A 23,617-nucleotide genomic window follows, 5' to 3' on the forward strand; every position below is an offset into this window, starting at 1 on the left:
GCCGGCACCGTGGCACACGAGGGGGTGGGTGGCTACCAGCACCATGCCGGACCGCCTTTGTCTCTCCCAGTGACTTTGTTCTATACCTAATAAATAAACTGAACTAATGTTCACCTACGCACCACACCGACTACTCGTTTGAGGCTGAGTCGACCTAGGGGAGGGCCAGATAGCCGTCACTGGTTTATTGGCCATAGAGCAGGAATTGAACTTGGGTCGCCGCGTTCGTAGCGTAGCGCGCTAACCGCTGCGCCACCGCTCCTCGCACGCTCGCTCACGACGGAGACGGCTATTGTTGGAGGTTAGCCGATGGTGGCTTGGGGAGGGAGAAGGAGGATGCCTTCATCCAGCAGTAGATCGACCACGGCTCATGATGATGATGATGTTGTTACCTTGGAGGCATCGTGGTGGGGCGTACGGTGCTAAAGACTCGATCACGTGGCAGATCTGAAACACACCCGGACGGATAAACACACACACACAGAGGCATCACACACCCATTGGAAAACACAAAGGTTCCCCGTGTAGCCCAGCGACTGTTGGGGCAAGTGCTGTTTGAGAGTAGCACCGCCTATGAAGGGTGGAACGGCACACGAGGGGGTGGGTGTCCAGCAACAAGCACAACACACACACAGCCCCACACACACACACAGCACCACGCACAACACTCACATAGCCCCACACACACAGCCCCACGCCCACACACACAGCCACACACACACAGCCCCACGCCCACACACACAGCCACACACACACACACAGCCCCACACACACACAGCTCCACACACCACACACAGACAGCTCCACACACACACACACAGCTCCACACACACACACACAGCCCCACACACAGCTCCACACACAACCAGCCCTACACACACACAGCCCCACACACAGCTCCACACCCACACAGCCCCACACACGCAGCCCCACACACACACAGCTCCACACACACACACAGCCACACACAGCCCCACACACACCCCACACACACAGCTCCACACACACACACAGCCCCACACACACAGCCCCACACACACAGCCCCACACACACAGCCCCACAACAACAACCGCCATTCGCCACTAAGTGGCGGTGACGTCACCACGACGCTTGTGCCAGGCCATGTGCACCTTGAGGCCACGTGAAGTGTCGAACGCCCGCTGGCAGGAGGTCACGGGGCAGACCCAGGTGCCACGGGTCGACTGACCGAGATGACCGAGATGACTGGCTGATGCACCACCTGTGCCCCCTACTGTGCCAACTTGCTGTTCTTTAGCCACAGCTCCACACACACACAGCCACACACACACACACCCCACACACACAGCCCCACACACACACAAGATACACGCGCAGCCAAACAGCCACATTCCCCGTGTGATTGATTCCACGTGCTGCCATAACGGGAACCACGCCCGCGTCCAGATGCACTCAGCGCCGCGATGGCGAGGAGATGTTAACTACCTCGCCTGGTGTACAGGAGGTCGTGGGTTAGATCCTGACCCTGACGCCTGCTGCTGCTGTATATTTGGAGTTTGCGGTGTCTCTCATCATCACATTGGCTAGGAGATGTTAACTACCTCGCCTGGTCTGCAGGAGGTCGTGGGGTCGATCTCGACCCCGACGCCTGCTGCTGTATATTTGGAGTCTGCGTGTCTCTTTCTCTCATCATCATCACGGTGGCTAGGAGATGTTAACTACCTCGCCTGGTGTGCAGGAGGTCGTGGGGTCGATCCCGACCCTGACGCCTGCTGCTGTATATTTGGAGTTTGCGTCTCTCATCATCATCACGGTGGCTAGGAGATGTTAACTACCTCGCCTGGTCTACAGGAGGTCGTGGGGTCGATCCCGACCCTGACGATGACGATACCTGCTGTATATTTGGAGTTTGCAATGTATCTCATCATCATCATCACGGTGGCTAGGAGATGTTAACTACCTCGCCTGGTATACAGGAGGTTCGTGGGTTTGATCCCGACCTTGACGATGCCTGCTGCTGTATATGTGGAGTTTGCGTGTCTCTCTCTCTCTCTACCCGTGGTCGCGTAGATTTTTCTCCGGGTCCTGCGGTGTTTTCCCTGCTACATTTTATATTGAACGTGACCACACGTTTTCGAGTATTTGGCTGCTAGAAATGTCCACGTGATGATGATGATGGTGATAAGCCACTTCGTTGAGCTATCATTTGTGATAGCCAAGTTGCTTCTGGAAAACAGCTATACATAGCTAAGCAGGGTCCTTACCTGCTAAAATAAAAACACATTTTAGTTTTACTTTAATCGAAGACAAAATCAACGCGCGCGGAGGAGTTAGGGGCCGTCCATAAATGACGTCACGCGATTTTGGACGATTTTTGACCCCCCCCCCTCGTCACACGGCGTCACAAAAAGTCAGACCCCCCTCAAATATGACGTCACAAAGCTCTGCCCCCCCCCCCCCCCCCAAAACCATATTTCCATTTTGAAAATGAAACATGCCTCAGATCGCTTTAAACTATTGTCATTGTAGTGCGTATTTAATGTGGCGCTGCATTCTGATGTTGTAGGAGAAAACATTTTTTAAAAGTCAATTTAATGAAGTAGAACGTGTTGTCTATATTTATTTAAAGTTGCGCATTTTACGCGACGTCACATTTCTCAACCCCCCCCTCGTCACACATCGTCACAAATGTCTGACCCCCCCCCACCCCCCCAGGTGCGTGACGTCATTTATGGACGGCCCCTTATACCACGCACGGATGCCCAGAAGGTCCCCCAGGCATGACGAGACACCCACCCGCCCAGCGACCCTGACAGAGGTCAACCCTCGCCGCGACCTCCAGAGACTCGCTCGCTCGCCCGGTTGCGCAACATCAACTCGAACGAACTCGAACTCGCTCGCACCCGTCAGCTCACGCAATCAGCCACCCAGGCGCCACACATCAATCTCTGCCGCCGTGTCGCGCATCAACTCGCTCGCTCGCCCGCCCGCCCGCTCGCCCACTCGCTCGCTCACCCACCTGCTCATTCACCTGCTCGCTCCGTCATTGCTCCACTCGGAGCAACGCCATCCCTCGTCGGGTTGTGTGTGTGCCTGTGTGTGTCTGTATGTGTGTCTGTGTGGGTGTGTCTGTATGTGTGCCTGTGTGTGTCTGTGTGTGCCTGTGTGTGTGTGTGTGTGTCTGTCTGTATGTGTGCCTGTGTGTGTCTGTGTGTGCCTGTGTGTGTGCCTGTGTGTGTCTGTGTGTGTCAGTGTGTGTGCCTGTGTGTGTCTGTGTGTGCCTGTGTGTGTCTGTGTATGTGCCTGTGTGTGTCTGTGTGTGTGCCTGTGTGTGTCTGTGTGTCTGTCTGTCTGTATGTGTCTGTGTGTGTCAGTGTGTGTATGGGGAGCGGTGGTGTAGCGATTAGCGCTACGCTGCCCTACGAACCTGGCGGCCCGGGTTCGATTACCGCTCACGGCCAACACCCAGTGACGATTATTTGAACCGGTCCTGGGCCTCAAATGAGTAGTACCCGGTGCGGTGTGTAAACATCGCCACTAGAGAGACAAAGGCGGCCGGGCGTGGTGCTCGCCACCCACCCCCCTCGTGTGCCGTGCCGGCCTTCATAGGTGCTCGCTAACAGCGCTTGCCCTAACAGTCTGTTAAGGCTACACGGGGGATCTTTGTGTGGACAGTACGTTGAACTTCTTTCGCGCCGTACGTAGCCAACGGCACTAATCGGAGCTGCAATTGCGCTGCGCGGGGCGCGCGCGTGGCCGTGAATGGTGGGGAGACAAAGGCGGCCCTTATTCAGGCGCGTGTGTGCGTGTGTGTGCGCGTGTGTGCGTGTGTGTGCGCGTGTGTGTTTGTGTGTGTGTGTGTGCGTATGCGCGTGTGTGTGTGTGCGTGTGTGTGTGTGTAGGTGCGTGTGTGTGTAGGTGCATCTGTGTGTGTGCGTCTGTGTATGCGCGTGTGTGTGTGTGTACGTGTGTGTGTGCGTGTATGTATGTACGTGTGTGTGTGTATGTTTGTATGCGTGTATGCGTGTGTGTGTGGGTGCGTGTGTGTGTGCGTTTGGGTATGCGCGTGTGTGTATGCGTGTACGTGTGTGTGTGTAGGTGCGTGCGTATGTAGGTCGACTCAGCCTTAAATCAGTACCCGGTGCGGTGTGTAGTAAACATCGCCACTGGGAAGACAAATGCGACCGGGCGTGGTGCTGGCCACCCACCCCCTCGTGTGCCGTGCCGGCCTTCACAGGTTCTACTCGCTAACAGCACTTGCCCCACCAGTCATTTGAGGCTACCCGGGGGACCTTTGTCTTGTGGAGCGGTGGCGCAGTGGTTAGCGCGCCGCGTCTACGAACCCTGGGCCAGAGACCCCCAAGTTCGATTCTAGCTCGCGGCCGCCAACACCGCCAGCGATTATCTGAACCGGTCCTGGCTCTCTCCTAGGTCGACTCAGCCTTAAACACGAGTAACTGACGCTACGTGTCAAGTGACAACAACATCGCCACAAGGGAGACAAAGGGGCCGAACATAAATGACGTCACGCACCTAGGGGGGGGGGGGATCAGACATTTGTGACGATGTGTCACGAGGGGGGGGGGGTGTTTGAGAAATGTGACGTCACATCAAAATGCGCAACTTTAAATAAATATATAATTTTTTTAACAACACTCCTATAACATCAGAGTGCAGCGCCACATTAAATACGCACTACAATGACAATAGTTTAAAGCGATTTGAAGCATGTTTTATTTTCAAAATGGAAATATGGTTTTGGGGGGGGGGCAGAGCTTTGTGACGTCATAATTGAGGGGGGGGGCTGACTTTTTGTGGGGGCGGGGGGGGTAAACAATCAGTCCAAAATCGCGTGACGTCATTTATGGACGTTCCCAAAGGCGGCCGGGCGGGAGTGGTCCTGGCCACCGAACCCAACAACCCCCTCGTGTGCCGTTCCACCCTTCATAGGCGGTGCTACTCTCAAACAGCACTTGGCCTAACAGTCGCTGGGCTACACGGGGGACCTTTGTCTGTGTGGTCAATGGGTGTGGTCTCTGTGTGTGTCCGTTCGGGTGTGTTTCAGATTTGCCACGTGCACCATACACCCCGTGTTGCCTCCATCATCATCACCACCACTACCACCATCATCATCACCACCACCACCATCATCACCATCATCATCACCACCACCATCATCATCATCACCACCATTATCATCATCATCACCACCATCATCATCATCATCACCATCATCATCATCACCACCACCACCATCATCACCATCACCACCATCATCATCATCATCACCACCATCATCATCACCACCATCATCATCACCACCACTACCACCATCATCACCACCACCACCACCATCATCATCACCATCATCACCACCACCACCATCATCATCACCACCACTACCACCACCACCACCATCACCACCACCACCATCATTACCACCATCACCACCACCACCATCATCATCACCATCACCACCACCACCATCATCATCACCACCACCACCATCATCACCACCACCATCACCACCACCATCATCATCACCACCACCACCATCACCACCACCACCATCATCATCACCACCACCATCATCACCACCACCACCATCATTATCACCACCACTACCACCATCATCATCACCACCACCACCACCATCATCATCACCATCATCATCACCACCACCACCATCATCACCACCATCATCACCACCATCATCACCACCATCATCACCACCATCATCACCACCACCATCATCACCACCACCACCATCATCATCATCATCACCACCACCACTACCACCATCATCAAAGACAAAGATCCCCCGTATAGCCTGAGCAGACTATAGGGGCAAGTGCTGTTAGCAAGCACCTATGAAGGCCGGCACGACACACGAGGGGCTGGGTGGCCAGCACCACGCCCGGCCGCCTTTGTATCCCTAGTAGCGATGTTTACACACCGCACCAGGTACTCATTTGAGGCTGAGTCGTAAGGACCGGTTCAGATAATCGTCACCGGTGTTGGCCGTGAGCGGGAATCGAACTTGGGTCGCCGGGTTCGTAGCGCAGCGCAGCGCTACCCGCTACGCCATCGCTCGATGATGGTGGTGGTGGTGATGGTGGTCACCACCATCACCATCACCTTCATCAGCCATAGTCAATACACCGCTCGATAACTCCATTGGCACATTTCGAAGCGCGCCTTTACATTCCCGCTCCGTCTTGCAACAAACTCGGAGAGCGCGGCGGTGATTGTATTCATCTGTTCAAGATTGCAAGCGAACTTGCCGATGCAGTGTTACTCCCAGAGGGCCCCGTGTCTGTGTGTGTCCGTGTGTGTCCGTGTGTGTCTGGGGAGTGGCTGTCTAACTTCGTGGGAAGCGGTGGTGCAGCGGTTAGCGCGCTGCGCTGCTGCGCTACGAACCTGGCGACCCAACACCGGTGACGATTATCTGAACCGGTCCCGGGCCTCCCCTAGGTCGACTCAGCCTCAAATGAGTATCTGGTGCGGTGTGTAAACATCGCTACTAGGGAGACAAAGGCGGCCGGGATTGGTGCTGGCCACCCACCCCTATGTGTGCCGTGCCGGCCTTCGTAGGCGCTCGCTAACAGCACTTGCCCCAACAGTCTGTTAACGCTACACGGGTGATCTTTATCTTTGTGTAACTTCACGTGGCCTCAACGTGCACGTAGCTTGGCACAAGCGCCGTGGTGACATCACCGCCACTTAGTGTCGATTTGCGGTTGTTGTTGTTGTTGTTGTGTAGCGGTTAGCGCGCCGCGCTACAAACCCGGCGACCCGAGATTGATTCCCCTCCTGGGAAGACAAAGGCGGCCGGGCGTGGATGCTGTGGCCACCCACCCCCTCGTGTGCCAACCTGTACCGGCCTTCATAGGTGGCCCATTCACACGTGACCTCAATCTCGGGCAGCACTTGCCCTGCCTTTCTAAGGCTACACGGGGGATCTTTGTCTTTGTGACCGCGGCGGCGTGGATAACTCCAAATATGAGAAGAGGATTCCACCCATAACCACCACCCACATCACTCACAACCACCACCCCCCTCTCTCTGAGGAGTGGCTGGCTCACAGCGTTCCCCATGTAAGGGCTTCGCATCACACGGACGCTGCGTGAAGCATGCGCAACCAAAATCAACACCCCCCCCCACCACCACCACCACGCGGCACGGAGCCAATTCCTGATTCTCGGGAACGCAACTATTTACGAAACAGATTTTTGTGTTTTTTTTATACATTTTTTGTTGACCAGGTAAGGCCACACCGGGAGATTTTTTCTTTTTTATCACGAATGTTGGGTCAACGAAAGTGGATTATCCCGTTGAAATGTATCGTCGTCGTCGTCATCATCATCACCACGGTCCATGTCAACTGCACATTTGTCTTCACTTTCCTCTGTCTCGTGCCGATATGGCTCAAATGGTGGTGGCCGCATCTTGCCAACATAAATCTGTCACGTCGTGAAGCCATTCTCTCTTAGATGTTCGTTCCTTATCCGATAACTTCCATTGTTGACGAACCACACACACGTGGACAGCAGTAGCCACATACTCGACACGCGTGGTGATGTTGATTCTAAATGTGGAGAGAGAAAAACCGGAGGACCCGGAGAATATTCCACGCGCCAGGGTCGGGATCGAACCCACAACCTCGTGTCTACCAGGCGAGGTAGTTAACATCTCACAACCACATCCACTACCTACACCACCACCTCCACCACCACTACCACCTCCACCCCCTCCACTACCTCCTCCTCCACTACCACCTCCACCACCTCCACCACCAATACCACCTCCACCACCACCTCCACCACGTCCACCATCACCTCCACTACCACCTCCACTACCACCTCCACTACCTCCTCTTCCACTACCACCTCCACAACCACCACCTCCTCCTCCACCACCTCCTCCACCACCTCCTCCACCACCTCCACCACCTCCACCACCACCACTACCTCCTCCACTACCACCTCCACCACCACCTCCATTACCTCCACCTCCACCACCTCCACCACCTCCACTACCACCTCCACTACCACCTCCACCACCTCCTCCTCCACTACCTCCTCCACCACCTCCACCACTACCTCCACCACCTCCACCACCACCACCTCCATTACCTCCACCTCCACCACCTCCACCACTACCTCCACCACCTCCACCACCACCACTACCTCCACCACCTCCACCACCACCACCACTACCTCCACCACCACCTCCATTACCTCCACCTCCACCACCTCCACCACCTCCACTACCACCTCCACTACCACCTCCACTACCTCCTCCTCCACTACCACCTCCACCACCTCCTCCACCACCACCACCTCCACCACCTCCACCACCTCCACCACCACCACCTCCTCCTCCACCACCTCCACCACCACCACTACCTCCTCCACCACCACCACCACCACCTCCATTACCTCCACCACCTCCACCACCACCTCCACTACCACCTCCACTACCTCCTCCTCCACTACCACCTCCACCACCTCCTCCACCACCACCACCTCCACCACCTCCACCACCTCCACCACCACCACCTCCTCCTCCACCACCTCCACCACCACCACTACCTCCTCCACCACCACCACCACCACCTCCATTACCTCCACCACCTCCACCACCTCCACCACCACCTCCACTACCACCTCCACTACCTCCTCCACTACCACCTCCACCACCTCCTCCACCACCACCTCCACCTCCACCACCTCCTCCACCACCACCACCACGTGCTCGTCATGCCGCTCAGAGTGGAACTCCATCGTGGGCAGCACGGGGAGAGTCGGCCGGTACCTCCCGTAGCGGCGGCGTGCCGAGCGTGGAGGGGGGGGGCAGGGGAGCTACCTTGCCCCTCCCCCCGTGAGATTTGTTTTCAACAATAACAAGTGTCAACAACAAACAACAACAGTGTCAACAGCAACAGTGTCAACAACAAACAACAGCAGTGTCAACAGCAACAGTGTCAACAACAAACAACAGCAGTGTCAACAGCAACAGTGTCAACAACAAACAACAACAGTGTCAACAGCAACAGTGTCAACAACAAACAACAGCAGTGTCAACAACAACAGTGTCAACAACCAACAACAGCAGTGTCAACAACAACAGTGTCAACAACCAACAACAGCAGTGTCAACAACAACAGTGTCAACAACCAACAACAGCAGTGTCAACAACAACAGTGTCAACAACCAACAACAGCAGTGTCAACAACAACAGTGTCAACAACAACAGTGTCAACAACAACAGTGTCAACAACAAACAACAGCAGTGTCAACAACAACAGTGTCAACAACAAACAACAGCAGTGTCAACAACAACAGTGTCAACAACCAACAACAGCAGTGTCAACAACAACAGTGTCAACAACCAACAACAGCAGTGTCAACAACAACAGTGTCAACAACAACAGTGTCAACAACAAACAACAGCAGTGTCAACAACAACAGTGTCAACAACCAACAACAGCAGTGTCAACAACAACAGTGTCAACAACCAACAACAGCAGTGTCAACAACAGTGTCAACAACAAACAACAGTGTCAACAACAACAAACAACAGCAGTGTCAACAACAAGTGTCAACAACAAACAACAACAACAGTGTCAATAACAAACAACAGCAGTGTCAACAACAAGTGTCAACAACAAACAACAACAACAGTGTCAGCTACAACAAACAACAGCAGCGTCAACAACAACAACAACAACGACTTATTTCCAACGCAGTTTGAAATTCAAAAGTTTTCAATGAAACTATCGATTGCGTGCCACGTGTTATTGTAATTCCGCTTGGAGCGAGCGAGGTGATCCTGAGAACAGAGAGAGGGGCGACTGCCACTGCCAGGCTGATGAGTGGCCGCGGTTTTGCCCTCGCGGATCGCACCCCGACAGCGATAAATGCTCGAGACCGGTTGAGCGTAACGACGATGCGATTGGGGCAACAACAACAATAACAACAACAATAACAACAATAATAACAATAACAACAACAATAACAACAACAATAACAACAACAATAACAACAATAACAACAACAACAACAACAATAACAACAATCACAACAACAACAATAACAACACTAACAACAACAATAACAACAATAACAACTACAACAACAATAACAACACTAACAACAACAACAATAACAACAACAATAACAACAATAACAACAATAACAACAACAATAACAACAACAATAACAACAACAACAATAACAACAATCACAACAACAACAATAACAACACTAACAACAACAACAACAACAATAACAACTACAACAACAATAACAACTACAACAACAATAACAACAACAATAACAACACTAACAACAACAATAACAACAACAACAACAACAACAATAACAACAACAACAGCCCTTTAGGTGCCGCCGTGCCAAGTGACAAATCACAATGTCAACCCACACGGTGCAGCCCGTGTCCTTGTACAGGGGACATTGAGTTTGCTGGTCCGTAGGATGGCGTACAGCCGTTCCAATGCGGGCACGAAGATGTGTGTCTTATACTGGTAGGAACGAAGTGGACCAGACCACCAATAGATTATATCGTCCGTCCGTCCGTCCGTGTATCAACATCGCCCCCTACTGCAAACACTTGGCAGGACCCTACAAAAACCTTTAGACTCAGTGGGGCTTTCCTGGCTTAACAAGTGTAATAATACATTATGTTTATATTATTTGGTTATTCGTTCCTACCAGCCCACCCCGCAGGGTCCTGTTTTGTTTGTGTTTCTCTCCTTGTGATGGGACTTTGCAGGATGAACGCTGAGATGTATAAAGGGCACGGGGTGAGCAATACGGTCTGGATTCATCTTCTTGGTTCTTTCGGTAAAGTCGCGTAGAAGGTAAATAATAAAATAATAAAAATCAAACATAATAAAATACTATTCTCACGACGTTTCGGCCACAACGCAAGCAGCCGTCCTCAGGTGAAGAACAGGTCTGTCGGAAAGACAGCGTCTGAATGAAACACCACCAGGCTTGGAGCATATATTTAAGCTGCTGGGTTGGAGGGGGAAGAGCGCCTTGACAAAAGAATCGGTCTGGATTGTTCTGTAATAATGTAGGGGCACTGCTGATAAGGGATTGAGAGGGATGGGGTCGTCACCTCACCACGCTTCTACACGCGGGCTCAGCGGTGTTCTGGGCAGGAGCCCTGCCCACGACGAAAGGGCTTCAGAGACAGTTCGTGTAGTTTTGCAGTGGTCTGCGATGTGGGTCCATAGACGGACATTGCCCATAGACTTACATTGCTCATAGACTTACATTACCCATTGACTCAACCATGCCCATAGACTAACACTACCCATAGACTCAACATTGCCCATAGACTCAACACTACCCATAGACTCAACACTACCCATAGACTCAACACTACCCATAGACTCAACACTACCCATAGACTCAACACTACCCATAGACTCAACACTACCCATAGACTCAACCATGCCCATAGACTAACACTACCCATAGACTCAACACTACCCATAGACTCAACACTGCCCATAGACTCAACACTGCCCATAGACTCAACACTACCCATAGACTCAACATTGCCCATAGACTCAACACTACCCATAGACTCAACACTACCCATAGACTCAACACTACCCATAGACTCAACACTACCCATAGACTCAATACTACCCATAGACTAACACTACCCATAGACTAACATTACCCATAGACTAACACTACCCATAGACTAACACTACCCATAGACTAACACTACCCATAGACTAACACTACCCATAGACTCAACACTACCCATAGACTCAACACTACCCATAGACTCAACACTACCCATAGACTCAACACTGCCCATAGACTCAACACTGCCCATAGACTCAACACTACCCATAGACTCAACACTACCCATAGACTAACACTACCCATAGACTAACACTACCCATAGACTCAACACTACCCATAGACTCAACACTACCCATAGACTCAACACTACCCATAGACTAACACTACCCATAGACTAACACTACCCATAGACTAACACTACCCATAGACTAACACTACCCATAGACTAACACTACCCATAGACTAACACTACCCATAGACTCAACACTACCCATAGACTAACACTACCCATAGACTAACACTACCCATAGACTCAACACTGCCCATAGACTCAACACTACCCATAGACTCAACACTGCCCATAGACTCAACACTACTCATAGACTCAACACTGCCCATAGACTCAACACTGCCCATAGACTAACACTACCCATAGACTCAACACTGCCCATAGACTCAACACTACCCATAGACTCAACACTGCCCATAGACTAACACTACCCATAGACTCAACACTACCCATAGACTCAACACTACCCATAGACTAACACTACCCATAGACTAACACTACCCATAGACTCAACACTGCCCATAGACTCAACACTACCCATAGACTAACACTACCCATAGACTCACATCGCCCCACCGAGTAATGTGCAGGTAGTTTCTCAGCATTGGGGATGTGGCTTTGACCAGCTCCGTCCTCTCGACCTTTTTGAGTTGTGGGACAGAACCGGAGACTCGGAGGAAACCCGTGCAGAGGGGGGGGGGCGAGAGAACATACATGCAAAGACAAAGACCCCCCGTATAGCCTTTAACACACGGTAGGGCCAAGTGCTGTTAGCGAGTAGCACCTATGAAGGCCGGAACAGCACGCGAGGGGGGTGGGGTGGCCAGAACCACGCCCGGCCGCCTTTGTCTCCCCGGTGGCGACGTTTAACGCACACCGCAACCAGGTACTCGTTTGAGGCCGAGTCGACCTAGAGGGGGGCGGGGAGGGTAGGCCCAGGAACCGGTTCAAGACAATCGCCCTCCCTCGTGTTGGTTTCGCCGCGGATGGGAATCGAACTCGGGTCGCCTCCAACTCAACGTGGTGACCACGTGACCGTGGTGGTGGTGGCTCACTAATAAATAAATAAAGGCAACGAAGCTGCGGTCCTTGAAGAGGCTCCACACACGCGGAGTCGCAGGTTGACACTTGACAGTCCCTCTTTGCTTGAAGGCTACACGGGGGATCTTTGTCTTTGGGTGGGGTCGGCTACTCCAGGCATTCCCCCCCCCTTTCTCTCCCCTTCTTACACCCCCCCCTCCATCCCCTCCCCCCTCCTCCTCCCTCCTCCTCCCCCCTCCTCCACCCCCTCCTCCACCCCCTCCTCCTCCCTCCTCCTCCCCCCTCCTCCACCCCCTCCTCCACCCCCTCCTCCACCCCTCCTCCCCCCTCCTCCACCCCCTCCTCCACCCCTCCTCCACCCCTCCTCCCCCCTCCTCCACCCCCTCCACCCCCCTCTCTCCCCCCCTCCTCCCCCCCATCTTCTTCCCCCCCACCTCCTCCTCACCCCCCTTACTCCCCCCCTCCTCCCCACCTACCTCCTCCACCCCCCCCCCGTCTCCTCCTCCTCCCCCCACCCCCCTCCTCTGCCCCATCCCCTGGGAAGCGCCGCCCTCGAGCGAGCAGCGCTGAACAAAGTCGCGGAGTGCACGAGCCGCCGACTGTGGGCTGGGCTGGGCTGGGTGTGGGCTGTGTGTGGGCTGAGTGTGGGCTGGGATGTGTGTGGGCTATGTATGGGCTGGGTGTGGGCTGGGTGTGGCTGGTCTGGGAGTGGGGTCACCTGGGTGTGGGCTGGGTGTGGCTGGTCTGGGTGTGGGGGGTCGCTTGGGTGTGGGCTGGGTGTGGGCTGGGTGTGGCTGGTCTGGGTGTGGGGGGTCGCCTGGGTGTGGGCTGGGTGTGGGCTGGGTGTGGCTGGCCTGGGTGTGGCTGGTCTGGGTGTGGCTGGGTGTGGGCTGGGTGTGGGCTGGGTGTGGCTGGGTGTGGGCTGGGTGTGGCTGGCCTGGGTGTGGGGTCACCTGGGTGTAGGGGGTCTGGGTGTGGCTGGCCTGGTGTGGCTGGCCTGGTGTGGCTGGTCTGAGTGTGGCTGGGCTGGGTGTGGCTGGGCTGGGTGTGGGCTGAGTGTGGGCTGGGTGTGGCTGGTCTGGGTGTGGCTGGGCTGGGTGTGGGCTGAGTGTGGGCTGGGTGTGGCTGGGCTGGGTGTGGCTGGGCTGGGTGTGGGCTGAGTGTGGGCTGGGTGTGGCTGGTCTGGGTGTGGCGGGGCTGGGTGTGGGCTGAGTGTGGGCTGGGTGTGGCTGGGCTGGGTGTGGCTGGGCTGGGTGTGGGCTGAGTGTGGGCTGGGTGTGGCTGGGCTGGGTGTGGCTGGGTGTGGCGGGGTGTGGGCTGGGTGTGGCTGGGCTGGGTGTGGCGGGGTGTGGGCTGGGTGTGGCTGGGCTGGGTGTGGCGGGGTGTGGGCTGGGTGTGGCGGGGTGGGTGCGTTTCGTGTTGGGGTGGTGGCGACGCCGCAGCTCGGCCACTGGCAAGTCTCGAACTGCGCTTCTGCGTGATGCGGTCTAACAACCACCAGCAGCACCACCAGCAGCACCACCAGCACCACCACCAGCACCACCACCAGCACCACCACCAGCACCACCACCAGCACCACCAGCCCCACCACCAGCACCACCAGCCCCACCACCAGCACCACCAGCAGCACCACCAGCCCCACCACCAGCACCACCAGCACCACCACCAGCCCCACCACCAGCACCACCACCAGCACCACCAGCCCCACCACCAGCACCACCACCAGCACCACCAGCACCACCACCAGCCCCACCACCAGCACCACCAGCAGCACCACCAGCCCCACCACCAGCACCACCAGCAGCACCACCAGCCCCACCACCAGCACCACCAGCAGCACCACCAGCCCCACCACCAGCACCACCAGCAGCACCACCAGCCCCACCACCAGCACCACCAGCCCCACCACCAGCACCACCAGCAGCACCACCAGCCCCACCAGCAGCACCACCAGCCCCACCACCAGCACCACCAGCAGCACCACCAGCCCCACCACCAGCACCACCACCAGCACCACCAGCCCCACCACCAGCACCACCACCAGCACCACCAGCACCACCACCAGCACCACCACCAGCAGCACCACCACCAGCAGCACCACCACCAGCAGCACCACCACCAGCACCACCAGCACCACCACCACCACCACCAGCAGCACCACCACCAGCAGCACCACCACCAGCACCACCACCAGCACCACCACCAGCACCACCAGCAGCACCACCACCAGCAGCACCACCACCAGCAGCACCACCACCAGCACCACCACCAGCAGCACCACCACCAGCACCACCACCAGCACCACCAGCAGCACCACCACCAGCAGCACCACCACCAGCACCACCAGCACCACCACCACCACCACCAGCAGCACCACCACCAGCACCACCACCAGCACCACCACCAGCACCACCACCAGCACCACCACCAGCACCACCACCAGCACCACCACCACCACCACCAGCAGCACCACCACCAGCAGCACCACCACCAGCACCACCACCAGCACCACCACCAGCACCACCACCACCACCACCAGCAGCACCACCACCAGCAGCACCACCACCAGCACCACCACCAGCACCACCACCAGCACCACCACCAGCACCACCACCAGCACCACCACCAGCACCACCACCACCACCACCAGCAGCACCACCACCAGCAGCACCACCACCAGCACCACCACCAGCACCACCACCAGCACCACCACCAGCACCACCACCAGCCCCACCACCAGCACCACCACCAGCACCACCAGCACCACCAGCACCAGCCCCACCACCAGCACCACCACCAGCACCACCAGCACCACCACCAGCACCACCAGCACCACCAGCACCAGCCCCACCACCAGCACCACCACCAGCACCACCAGCACCACCACCAGCACCACCAGCACCACCACCACCAGCCCCACCACCAGCCCCACCACCAGCACCACCACCAGCACCACCAACACCACCACCAGCCCCACCACCAGCACCACCAGCACCACCACCAGCACCACCACCAGCCCCACCACCAGCACCACCACCAGCACCACCAGCAGCACCACCACCAGCAGCACCACCACCAGCACCACCACCAGCACCACCACCAGCACCACCACCAGCACCACCACCAGCACCACCACCAGCACCACCACCACCACCAGCACCACCACCAGCACCACCACCAGCACCACCACCACCACCACCAGCAGCACCACCACCAGCAGCACCACCACCAGCACCACCACCACCACCACCACCAGCAGCACCAACACCACCAGCACCACCACCAGCACCACCACCACCACCACCAGCAGCACCACCACCAGCAGCACCACCACCAGCACCACCACCAGCACCACCACCAGCACCACCACCAGCACCACCACCAGCACCACCACCAGCACCACCACCACCACCAGCACCACCACCAGCACCACCACCAGCACCACCACCAGCACCACCACCACCACCAGCACCACCACCAGCACCACCACCACCACCACCAGCAGCACCACCACCAGCAGCACCACCACCAGCACCACCACCAGCACCACCACCAGCACCACCACCAGCACCACCACCAGCACCACCACCACCACCAGCACCACCACCAGCACCACCACCAGCACCACCACCAGCACCACCACCAGCACCACCACCAGCCCCACCACCAGCACCACCACCAGCACCACCAGCACCACCAGCACCAGCCCCACCACCAGCACCACCACCAGCACCACCAGCACCACCACCAGCACCACCAGCACCACCACCACCAGCCCCACCACCAGCCCCACCACCAGCACCACCACCAGCACCACCAACACCACCACCAGCCCCACCACCAGCACCACCAGCACCACCACCAGCACCACCACCAGCCCCACCACCAGCACCACCACCAGCACCACCAGCACCAGCCCCACCACCAGCACCACCACCAGCACCACCAGCACCACCACCAGCACCACCAGCACCACCACCACCAGCCCCACCACCAGCACCACCAGCACCACCAACACCACCACCAGCACCACCACCAGCCCCACCACCAGCCCCACCACCAGCACCACCACCAGCACCACCAACACCACCACCAGCCCCACCACCAGCACCACCAGCACCACCACCAGCACCACCACCAGCACCACCACCAGCACCACCACCAGCACCACCAGCACCACCACCAGCCCCACCAGCACCACCACCAGCACCACCAGCACCACCACCAGCACCACCACCAGCACCACCACCAGCACCACCAGCACCACCAGCACCACCACCAGCACCACCACCAGCACCACCACCAGCACCACCAGCACCACCACCAGCACCACCAGCCCCACCACCAGCACCACCACCAGCACCACCAGCACCACCAGCACCACCACCAGCACCACCACCAGCACCACCAGCACCACCACCAGCACCACCAGCACCACCACCAGCACCACCAGCACCACCAGCACCACCACCAGCACCACCACCAGCACCACCAGCACCACCACCAGCACCACCAGCACCACCACCAGCACCACCACCAGCACCACCACCCTCCTCCTACTCCTCCTCATCCTTCTCTTAGCCACCGGGTACGTTGCTGATGCCTCGAAACCGGCCGCCACGGTGATTTGGCCGTTCAGCGAGGAGAGGAAATGCACGTGGTCCCTAATAAGGCAGGGCACTGGATCAGGGGTTGACAGGTATGTAGTAGTGTAGTGTATAGTGTAGTGTATAGTGTAATGTATAGTGTAGTGTATAGTTTAATGTATAGTGTAGTGTATAGTGTAGTGTATAGTAGTGTAGTGTATAGTGTAGTGTAGCGTAGTGTTACGTAGTGTTACGTAGTGTATAGCAGTGTATAGTGTAGTGTATAGTAGTGTATAGTGTAGTGGTTAGTGTAGTGTAAAGTAGTGTATAGTGTAGTGTATAGTGTAGTGTATAGTGTAGTGTATAGTGTAGTGTATAGTGTAGTATATAGTGTAGTGTAGTGGTTAGTGTAGGTAGTGTATAGTGTAGTGGTTAGTGTAGTGTATAGTGTAGTGGTTAGTGTAGTGTATAGTGTAGTGTATAGTGTAGTGGTTAGTGTAGTGTATAGTGTAGTGTATAGTGTAGTTTATAGTGTAATGTATAGTGTAGTATATAGTGTAGTGTGTGGTGTATTGTAGCATACTTGTCAACCCATCCGATTTAGCCGTATTCTTGTACTGGGGAAACTGCGTTTTCAGGTCCATACGGCATACAGCGGTTTCAATACGAGCACAACATTTGTGTCTATTTGTTTGTGTGTCTCCCTTGTGATGGGACTTTGTAGGATGAACGTTGAGATTTCTAAGCGGCACGGGGTGACCAATAACATCTGAATTGGTCTGTAAATAAGGCAGGGCACTGATAAGGGGTTGACAGGTTTGCGATTCGTTCCGACAGCATCGAAAGTTACCCCACTTTTTCTCCCCAAAAAAACGTACTTTGTAATATTTCAACAATGGATAGTAAAGATCTAAAGATACAAACGGCACCATCGTCATCATCGTCGCCGGTCTCCTTATCAAAGGCAGTGCCCGGTCTGGTCGTTCGTTTTCTCGCACCTCCGCTTAACGTACGGTGCGAAGGAAGTTAAAGGCACACACCGCCGCACCGCATCGCGTTCACGTGGGGCAGAGGAAACGGGAGCACCCGGCGGAAACCCCACGCCTTGTGCGAGGGAGCAACGCTCGATCCCCCGCCCGTGCAGATGGAATAGACGGATCAGTCCGCCTTGCTCTCACGGCTGTCTCGGCTCGTCCAGGGGTACGACTCCCCCTCGACACCCACCCACCCACAACCCATCCGTGCGTGATCCACCAACCCTTACAGCGATTGCTGCTGCTGCTCGTTCAGAGGCAGCAACAGCAACAGCAGCAGCGTAAACCACCACCGCCCTAACCACTGCGCCACCGCTCCCCGCCTGTATTCACTCTGCACGGCTTCGAGACGTTGGCGACAGACATCGATGATGATGATGGTGATGAGGTGTGGTGGTGGTGGTGGTGAAGAGGTGTGGATGAAGAGTGAAGAGGGGATAACGAACCTGCAGGGTAACGAGGAGCGTGGTGACACGGCGAGACATCGTCACGCTGCTCGCTGCTTGCTGCTGCTGATGCTGCTTGCTGCTGCTGCTTGCTGCTGCTGCTGCTGATGCTTGCTGCTTGCTGCTGCTGATGCTGCTTGCTGCTGCTGCTTGCTGGTGCTGCTGCTGCTTGCTGCTGCTGCTTGCTGCTGCTGCTGCTTGCTGCTGCTGCTGCTGCTTGCTGCTGCTGCTTGCTGCTGCTGCTGCTTGCTGCTGCTGCTTGCTGCTGCTGCTGCTTGCTGGTGCTGCTGCTGCTTGCTGCTGCTGCTTGCTGCTGCTGCTGCTTGCTGCTGCTGCTTGCTGCTGCTGCTGCTTGCTGCTGCTGCTGCTTGCTGCTGCTGCTTCTTGCTGATGCTTGCTGCTGCTGCTTGCTGCTACTGCTGCTCCGAGTTGCGAGCGAGTGTGGGTTGTTGTGTCGAGGTGCGGGATTGCGTGGGGGTCGTGGGGGATGGCGAGGGGCTGAGTCGGGATGGGAGACGCCACGCGTACACACGCAGGGGGCTTGCGGCACGCGCTGGTAGTTACATCACTCACACACTCACACACTCATACATACATACATACACACACTCATACATACATACACACTCATACATACACACACATCACTCATACACACACTCACACACATCACTCACACACATACACACTCATACATACATACACACATCACTCACACACTCATAGACTCATACACACATTCACACACTCACACACTCATACACACATTCACACACTCATACATACATACATACACACTCATACATACACACACATCACTCATACACACATTCACACACACACACTCATACACACATTCACACACATCACTCACACACATACACACTCATACATACACACACATCACTCATACACACACTCACACACATCACTCACACACATACACACTCAAACATACATACACACATCACTCATACACACACTCACACACATCACTCACACACATACACACTCAAACATACATACACACATCACTCACACACTCATAGACTCATACACACACTCATACACACTCATACTACACACACTCACACACACATATACACATACACACATTCACACACTCATACATACATACATACACACTCATACACACATCACTTACACACTCATACACACTCACATTCATACACTCATACGCATCACTCACACACTCATACACACACACTCATACATACATACACACATCACTCACACACTCACACACTCATACACACACACTCATACATACATACATACACATCACTCACACACTCACACACATACATACACACATACACACATCACTCATACACACACATACATACACACATACACTCACACACTCATACATACACACTTATACATACATACACACACCACTCATACACACACACATCACTTTCACACTCATACACACCCATACATATACATACACACATCACACACATACATACATACACACACATCACTCATACACACACATACACACTCATACATACACACACATCACTTACACATCACTCACACACATACATACACACATACACACACATCACTCATACACACACATACACACTCATACATACACACTCATACACACTCATACATACACACATCACTCACACACACTCACACACACATCACTTTCACACATCACATTCACACTCATACACACATCGCTTACACACTCACTCATACACACCACTTGCACACTCATACACAACACAAAGACAGAGATTCCCCGTGTAGCCGTTACAGACTGTTGGGGCAAGTGCTGTTTGCGAGTAGCACCTGTGAAGGCTGGCACGGCACACGAGGGGGTGGTTGGCCAAACACCACGCCCGGCCGCCTTTGTCTCCCCAGTGGCGATGTTTACTACACACCGCACCAGGTACTCATTCCAGGCTGAGTCGACCTAGGGGACGCCCAGGACCGGTTCAGATAATCGTCACTGGTGGTGTTGGCCGTGAGCGGGAATCGAACCCGGGTTGCCAGGTTCATCGCGCAGCATAGCGCTAACCGCTGCACCACCGCTCCCCACGGGGGTGACGAGGTGGGGGTGACGAGGTGGGGTCACGTGGTGGGGTCACGTGGTGGGGGTCACGTGGTGGGGTGACGAGGTGGGGGTCACGTGGTGGGGTGACGAGGTGGGGTCACGTGGTGGGGGTGACGAGGTGGGGTGATGAGGTGGGGTCACGTGGTGGGGGTCACGTGGTGGGGTGACGCAGCTTGCGTTCCACTCTCCCCGTCCTAGAATTGGCCGGTGAGCCGAAACGTCGGTGCCGTGTCTCCGTCGTGTCGTGCCGCTCGCATCATGTCTCTGATGTGGCATCCCTCCCCCCCACACCCCCCACGTGGTCACAATGAGGACCTTTCACACCGAGTACGACTCTAATTTGGTTCTTGATGGAGCACGTGACGACGATGACGCGTGACGATGATGGAGCACGTGACGATGATGGAGCACGTGACGATGATGACGGGTGACGATGGTGGAGCACGTGACGATGATGACGCGTGACGATGGTGGAGTACGTGACGATGATGGAGCACGTGACGATGATGGAGCACGTGACGATGATGACGCGTGATGATGGTGGAGCACGTGACGATGATGACGCGTGACGATGGTGGAGCACGTGACGATGATGGAGCACGTGACGATGATGGAGCACGTGACGATGATGGAGCACGTGACGATGATGACGCGTGACGATGGTGGAGCACGTGACGATGATGACGCGTGACGACGGTGGAGCACGTGACGACGATGGAGCACGTGACGATGATGGAGCACGTGACGATGATGGAGCACGTGATGATGATGGAGCACGTGACGATAGAGCACGTGACGACGGTGGAGCACGTGACGACGATGGAGCACGTGACGATGATGACGCGTGACGATGATGGAGCACGTGACGATGATGGAGCACGTGACGATGATGACGCGTGACGATGGTGGAGCACGTGACGATGATGGAGCACGTGACGATGATGACGCGTGACGATGATGGAGCACGTGACGATGATGGAGCACGTGACGATGATGACGCGTGACGATGATGGAGCACGTGACGATGATGGAGCACGTGACGATGATGACGCGTGACGATGGTGGAGCACGTGACGATGATGACGCGTGACGATGGTGGAGCACGTGACGATGATGGAGTACGTGACGATGATGGAGCACGTGACGATGATGGAGCACGTGACGATGGTGGAGCACGTGACGATGATGACGCGTGACGATGGTGGAGCACGTGACGATGATGACGCGTGACGACGGTGGAGCACGTGACGACGATGGAGCACATGACGATGATGGAGCACGTGACGATGATGGAGCACGTGATGATGATGGAGCACGTGACGATAGAGCACGTGACGACGGTGGAGCACGTGACGACGATGGAGCACGTGACGATGATGACGCGTGACGATGATGGAGCACGTGACGATGATGGAGCACGTGACGATGATGGAGCACGTGACGATGATGACGCGTGACGATGGTGGAGCACGTGACGATGATGGAGCACGTGACGATGATGACGCGTGACGATGATGGAGCACGTGACGATGATGGAGCACGTGACGATGATGACGCGTGACGATGATGGAGCACGTGACGATGATGGAGCACGTGACGATGATGACGCGTGACGACGGTGGAGCACGTGACGACGGTGGAGCACATGACGAGGGATATCCATCGCGAGACGCCTTCTCCTCCGTGCTCTGGGCACATCACCAGGCGGGCAGACTGCGGCACCAAACAAGGCTGACGTTCATTGGCACCAGTTGGGTAACAAAGTCACAGAGAGAGAGAGAGCCAGGAAAAGTTTCCAGGCTGCGTTCTCTCTCTCTCTTTCTCCCTCCCACTCTCTCTTTCTCTTTCGCACTCTCTCTCTCTCTCTGTCTTTAGCGCCACAACGCGTGGATTTGTAGCGTTTATTTTCTTTTGTTTGCTGGTGACTTTGTGTATTTCATATCGAAATCGCCTCCAGTGCTTTTGCTGCTAGCGGCAATAAAAGTTGTTTAAAGTCAAGTCTATCCCACTTTCTCTCTTTCGTACTCTCTCTCTCTGATGACCATCACCACGTGGCTTTTATTTTGTGTCGTGCATGGCGCATTTAGCGCCACAGCGCGCGGATTTACAGTGTTGGTTATGTGTTTGCTGGTGACTTTGTGCATTTCGTTTCGGAATCGCCTCCAGTGATGTTGCTGCTGACGGCAATGAAAGTTGTTTAAAAGTCTCTCTCCCACTCTCTCTTTCCCACTCTCTCTCTCGCACTCTCTCTTTCTCGTGGAAACAAATGTACAAGTCTCCCGGAGCCAAACGCTGCGGTGACCTCCAGTGGAGATTGGCACACTACACGTTGCCATCGGCAATGCGGCTCAGCCGAATCTCGCCAGGGGTAACAGACTTTGTGCATTTCCTGCAGTGCCAGGGAGGATCTGCCCCACCGGTACTTACGCTGCCAGCGGCTCAAACCAATGTTCCGCCTTTTGGGGGACATCTTCATGAAACTGGGGGAGGTGCCCTTCTACAACAGCAGC

The 23,617-nt window shown here is 55.4% G+C and overlaps 1 protein-coding gene across 1 annotated transcript in view; it reads right to left on the reverse strand.

Moving 5' to 3' along the window:
* The window catches only part of LOC144951732 (cadherin-13-like), a 42,165-nt gene extending 22,524 nt beyond the window's left edge, over positions 1-19,641 (reverse strand). Inside the window, exons 1-2 of the mRNA XM_078882067.1 lie at positions 19,010-19,641; positions 393-447 (exon numbers count right to left, since the gene is read on the reverse strand). Of these exons, the coding sequence (XP_078738193.1) occupies positions 393-447; positions 19,010-19,048 (94 nt within the window). The 5' untranslated portion in view covers positions 19,049-19,641. The remainder of the gene's footprint in view (positions 1-392; positions 448-19,009) is intronic.
* Positions 19,642-23,617: the final 3,976 nt, after the last annotated feature.

The sequence above is a fragment of the Lampetra fluviatilis genome, chromosome 63 (genome assembly GCF_964198595.1).
Source record: "Lampetra fluviatilis chromosome 63, kcLamFluv1.1, whole genome shotgun sequence".
Classification (NCBI taxonomy): Eukaryota; Metazoa; Chordata; class Hyperoartia; order Petromyzontiformes; family Petromyzontidae; genus Lampetra; species Lampetra fluviatilis.